Consider the following 5,985-nt stretch of genomic DNA (forward strand, 5'->3'; position numbering starts at 1 on the left):
GGTGCGGCCATTATCTTTCCTTTTGCCATTTGATCTCATAGGCATAACTATTTATTTTATTAAGAGCTTATCAAGTTGTGTTCTTCAGATATGGGTCATACTTTGTTTCTGGAATTTAGAAAAGAAACTGTTTCAAGTACTTGTACTTCATCGCAATTGCCTTTCGGACTGCCATAAAAGTACAATGAAGAGTTAAACACGCGTAAAGCTCTGCGGGCACATTCACAGAAGGCACACCTTTACCATTGCGCATGCGCTTCTCCCCCACCCCGCAAGGGATGGGAGAAGAAAGCGGAAATGAGGAGAGGGAAGAGAGGGCGACAGGGAAGTGGGAAAAAAATCAAATTCTGCAAGTTCAAGGATCACTGTGGGCTCACAGTCAACCACAGGAGGAAAGGGAGGCTCAGAACAACAGAAGCCAAACTTCAGGGAAATTTTGTGTCTAAAATAGCAAGCACGCACACGCTCACACATTTTCAGAGTTCATTATGTAAAGGAGTATGCCTGAAAGGTGCGTGTAGCTCACACCGCGTCTGCGAGTCAGTGTCTGCATGTGTCTGTCTGTGTATAGATGCACTATGGGGTCTCCCTTTGCATTACATATGCTAGACAAACCCACTGCTTGCCTACCCCTAAAAGCACTTTTCACACGGCCATTTCATCAGAATCAGCTTCAACATCAATAACCACAACCTCATGGTAATCATTGGTGGCAGTGGTGACCACAGTGGGGTCAAGAGGGGCAGTAGCAGTGGCAGGCTCCAACAGGCTGGCAGCAGGCTCAGAGGACTCACTGGCAGGGCTGGAAGCAGGCTCAGAGAGGTCAGTGACATCACACTCTAGGTGGCCAGCAGCAGTGGTCTCAGGGTGGCAGGAGGCAGTGAGCTCAGGATGGTCAGCAGCGGTGGGCTCAGGCTGGCCAGCGATGACAGGCTCAGGGTGGCTGGTGGCAACAGGCTCAAGAGAGTCAGCAGTGGCAGGCTCAGGGTGGGTGGTAGCAGGCTTGGTGTGACCAGTGGTGGGTTTAGGGTGGCTGGTGGCAGGGCTGAAGGCAGCTTTGGAATGGCTGCCAGTGACAGGCTTGGGGTGGCTGGAGGAAGGCTTGAAATGGACAGAATCAGCCTTGAAATGGACAGAGGCAGGCTTGAAATGGACAGAGTCAGCCTTGAAATGGACAGAGGCAGGTTTAGGGTAGACAGTGGCAGACTTGGGGTGACCAGAGGCAGACTTGGAATGGCCAGAAGCAGGTTTGGAGTGGCTAAAGACAGACTTGTGGTGACCAGAGGCAGATTTGCGGTGGGCAGAGGCAGACCTGGAGTGGCCAGAGGCCGGCTTGGGGTGGCCAGACGCTAGCTTGGGGTGGTCAGAGGCACGTTCAGGTTGGCCAGCTGCAGCATCACCAGGTAGTGGAACATTCCGGACGTTCATTGGCACTTCCTCCACAGCAGGACTGGCATGGGCATGGTCTTGTTCGCGGGCTTGGTCGCGGGCTTGGTCGCGGGCACGGGCACGGGCACAGGCAAGGGCACGGGCCTCCCGCATCTCACGAACGTCAGTGATGAGGCTGGAGAGGAACAGGATAGGATGCCGCATAGCATGGAAGATGGTCCAGTATTCTCTTCGGAAATTCTCATTGAGGAGCCCGTAGATCACAGCGTTGAGGCAGCTGTTGAAGTAGGCTGTGAAGTAGGCTGCAAGATAAAGCCAGCTGGGGATCTTGCCTGCCGTCTCCTTCGGACTGACAGCCACCAAGACAGTGAGCGCGTTAATAGGGCACCAGCACACTGCAAAGAGGAGGAAGATCACAAACATGGTTAGAAAATTGCGAACCTCAGCAAGCTGGTGGTTGGGATTTTGCCCAGCCGGGTCACGGGCTGCCAGCACTTTGGTCCAGATCCTCACGTAGCAGAAACCCACGATGAGCAGAGGGAGGACAAAGTGGATGCAGACGATGGTCACAGCAAAGATGGGGTTGTTCACATAGTTGAAGATGCAGGTATAGGTGCGAGGATCATACTCGATGGTACCAATGTACATGTTGGGCAGGACAGCCAGGAGGGTCATGATCCAGGTGACGACCAGGTAAATGCAGGTATTGCGCACACTGAAGATCCGCTCGTACTGGAGGCTGTGACAGATGTAGCAATAACGGTTGATGGCGATTGCCACAATATTGAAGATAGAACCGACCACACTCAGCCCTGTGATGAATCCAACCATCTGGCACTGTAACTGGCTCAGATCCCAGCCCCCAATAGCCATGGCATGCAGCATCAGAGGATAGGGGTAGATGGCCACCAGCATGTCGGCCACGGAGAGGCTAACCACGAAGATGTTGCCTGAAAAACATATCGAGGAGGGGGAGGGGGAAAGACAGAAAAGAATAAATGGTTATGTTTGGAAATTTACAAATTTAAGCTGGAGGAAAAGGCCAGCTGGAGTTGCGACTATTTGGAATTCTAGAATTCTTTTAAAGAAATACAGTTGTGTTTTGATTTTTATTTACAAGCATGTCCTAGGTGATTCTGATGCACTAGCAGCTTTGGGGGACCTGTACTTTGACCACCGTTTTTTCCTTTCAAACAATGTCATCTCTGCGTTGGGAAAGAAGTGAAGTGATGTCAGAAAGCAGTAAGCACAAAAACCTGCTGAGGAGCCCTTCACAGGGACCGTCGACGTGTGTGCGGCCACCATTTTAAACAAAAACAAAATGCAAACTTTTTCGGGGTGGGGGAAGTAGAGGCGAGCTAGATGAAGCTGTCTGTAGGAAACAGTCGAAGATGGGGACTGGAGTAGGGGGGCAGATCTGAGGAAAGTCAGGAAAACTCCATCTCCCCCTGCCCCGAAAACAAAATAATAAATTAGTCCTCTGCCCTCTCTCACTTACCATTGCATTTACCACGCAAACATGTCTAAAGAGAAATGCCCGAGCAAGGGCACTAGAGGCCATAGTTTTGTTAAATGGGGTTTCCCCGCGGGGTCATACAATAATCTAAGACCTAACCAAGTAAATACTTACCATTTCCGAGGTAACCTAAGAGTAAAAACTGAGAGAGAGGGGAGAGGGAACCCTGTAAAACTGAGTCTTAGAAATAGTGAGGAAGGAGGGGAAAAAATCAGGAAAATCTCTGCAAGGATTGACGTAAGTGCCTGCTTCATGCGGGTCCCCACGCAGAGCCGCGCATCGGCATGTTCACAGCCTTGCCATGGGCTCCCGGCCCCCGGCCCAGGGCTTTACTGGAGCCTGCGGGCTAAACAAGAAAGTGCAGGGGGCGGGCTGCCCCCACTCCTATGTTGTAGGGCGGCGGTAGGATCGTTTTTTATAAACTTGTAAGGCCGAGTGCAGGCGCAGAGCCCTCTTTCTCTGGAAACACCTCGTTGCTAGTTAGCATTGGTTTGGCAAAATATTACATGTCATCTTGGCCTGGGAGAAAACGAGCACTTTTAAAAACGGAAAAGGAATGTCTCCTTCTGCCTCCATCCAGAGCGTTGCCAAGTCGCGGCCTCAGCTCTTTCTACCCAAGAGGTTCTTTCTAGGGTTTTCCCTCAAAGTAATGCAGTCGGAGTAGAAAAGCGGGAAAGGAGGGGGGGGGGGCAAGGCCTTCAAAACAAAACCACAGCAACCATAAACACCTTTATTTGAATTATACAAGGAAAAGGAGAACTAGAAAAGGAAAGGAAAGGAAACGGGCTTTGCAGGTGCCCCCTCGGGTGGACTCCGGAGTCCGGCACCTTAGGACCACACTGCTGGAGAGAAGGCGAGGTCCAAGTGTGCGGCCCCAGGTCTCCAGGGGACCGCGGAGAAATCAGACACACCCATCAGAGTTTAAAAGAAAACTTTTGATGACTGCGCGTCCGTCAGTGCATTTAGAAATTTGTGTGGTGTTTGTGATTTCTCGTCTGAGCAAAATAATCCTCCAGAGACTGGCTGCCTCCTCTCCCCCGCACCCCGCCTGCCGGGGTCCTGTGGGTGCCCGACCCCCTAAGACCCCGCCCCCTCTCTCTCTGCCCTCTGGCCCCAGGCCGCCGGGATTCTGGCGGCGGAGACCCTAGGCGCCGCCCCCTCCCTCCCCGGGCCTGAGCTGGGAGTTTGGGCCCCTTCGCCCCTCCCCCCCACCCCCTCCGGAGCCCTCGCCCGCCCATCCTGCAAACGCAGCACGCCGCCCTGCCGCGTCTGCCGCCCGAGCCCCCGACACGGGTCGCAGCGCCCGGCATCCTCGCGCACTCTCCCCCAGGCCTTCTGGCAGCCGGCCCCGCGACCCTTGGCACTGGCAGGCTGCAAGGGGAGTCTCGCTCGCCGCCACTCCCCGTCCCGGCTTTGCAGTCTCTGCGCCCCCGCCATCCCCTCCCTCTGTGCTCTCCCGCAGCCGTCCCGCGACCCTCACGGATTCTGCGCTCTTCTATCCCCTCGGGACGCCAAGCTCCCGAACCTTTCCGCCGCCCCGTCCCGCGACCCCCCGGTACCCCGCTTACGGACTTCGGGATCTCCGCCGCCGCCGCCGCCGCCGTCGCTGCCACCGCCTGCTGCGCGCAGCCGGCCGCTCGCCTCTCTCCGCCGCGCGCCCTGGGACGGACGGGCGGACGGAGCTCGGCTCCACGTTCAGGCGTGGGGGTCTGCGCTCCGCCGCCCGGGAGCTGCCCGGGAGCCGCTGTGGAGCCACAGGGCTGCGGCGCGCGGGGGCTCGGTCGGGCTTGGGCGCGGCCGCCGCGCTGCGCTCCACCAAGCGCCGCCTCAGCCGCCTGAACTTAACTTTACCGGAGCGGGTCGCAACCCTGCTGCTCCCTCCGCGTCAATTCCTCCCGCGCTGCCTCGGCGCGGCCACCTCTGCAGCATCCGGCTCGGCGTGCTGTCCCCGGGCGGCCACCGGACTCTCCGCTTGGGTGCCGGCTCCCGCTGCATCAGGTCCCCGACAGGGCCGGGCTCGGCGGTCTGCCGCGCACCGCGGGGACCCGGGATTTGCCTGGAGAAGCTCTAAGTTTATGGGGCCCCAGCGAAACATCACCACTCGGGTTCACAGGGAATTGGGGAGCAAGGACGTTCAGTTTGAAGGCCCGTCCACGGGTTCCCTATTCCAGGCTCCCAAACTAACGCCCTAGGGGTTGGAAGTGGTTGCGCTGGGTAGGGAGCAGGAAGAGAGGCTTACCGGAATTTCGGAGCTTCTTGTTCTTCGACACAGCCAAAATGACCATGGAGTTGCCAATCAGGTCTACGACGATGGTGATAACCATTGCGCAGAACATAAAGATGATTAGAGCCGGTGGGTAGTCTGGCTGTGGCAGCTTACAGCCAATACAGCCATATGGGGTGGGAACGGCTAGAGTAGGAGGCCCCATGTTGCTGCAGGAGACCGTTAGGTTCTCCCAGCTGGGCCCGGACAGCAACCACCTGCTCTGTAGCCAGGAGCTTCCAGGAGCTTCGGGAAAGCTGCCACCTCTCTGAAAGTCAGAGAACAAGTGACAGCATTTTCGCCCCGCTCCGATGAGCTTTTAAAGCCTCAAGAGGCGGCTAGCCCCACCCAAAGTCCCTCCCCCCAACCAATCAGAACTTTCCTGACCACCCCCGCTTTGATCTCCATCTCCTCTTGGACAAATCCACATCGAGGTGTCGTCTTGCTTCCGACTGCCTTGTATGTGCTTCCCCTCTAGCCGCTCCCCCTCCCACCACCGTCCCTCAGGTACCTTGCTTCGTGACCAGCTCAGAATCCACCTCCCCCTCACCAACCACTGCTCATCCGTTTCTAGCAAGTTCTCCCTCCCACTCCTACGCAAGTAAACGTTGTTGTCTGCAAAGCAGAGCCATGGGGTTTCCTCTTTGGATCCAGTGCCAACCCAAGCCAGTCTGAAGCCCCCAGGAGAGTGTAAGGGGTGGCCAGTGGCCCCTTGAACCATAGATATTTGCCCTTGCGATCTCCTTAAGAGGGTCATCCCATCCCAGGGCCCTTGCAAGTTCAGTGCCTTCTGTACTCTGCGGGGAGCAGGAGATAG

The 5,985-nt window shown here is 56.2% G+C and overlaps 1 protein-coding gene across 1 annotated transcript; it reads right to left on the reverse strand.

Moving 5' to 3' along the window:
- Positions 1-645: 645 nt before the first annotated feature.
- GPR50 (G protein-coupled receptor 50) lies at positions 646-5,448 on the reverse strand. The gene is made up of 2 exons (XM_006193325.2): positions 5,145-5,448; positions 646-2,339 (listed from the first exon to the last, which is right to left on the reverse strand). Exons 1-2 carry the CDS (start codon positions 5,332-5,334, stop codon positions 646-648), a joined length of 1,884 nt encoding a protein of 627 aa, XP_006193387.1. The 5' UTR covers positions 5,335-5,448.
- Positions 5,449-5,985: the final 537 nt, after the last annotated feature.

The sequence above is a fragment of the Camelus ferus genome, chromosome X (assembly GCF_009834535.1).
Source record: "Camelus ferus isolate YT-003-E chromosome X, BCGSAC_Cfer_1.0, whole genome shotgun sequence".
Lineage (NCBI taxonomy): Eukaryota > Metazoa > Chordata > Mammalia > Artiodactyla > Camelidae > Camelus > Camelus ferus.

Coding starts and splice junctions, on each gene's coding strand:
- GPR50 (XM_006193325.2), bottom strand. CDS start 5,334: ATGGGGCCTCCTACTCTAGCCGTTCCCACCCCATATGGCTGTATTGGC. Junction 2,340..5,144: donor CAAGAAGCTCCGAAATTCCG/GTAAGCCTCTCT, acceptor TATGTTTTTCAG/GCAACATCTTCGTGGTTAGC.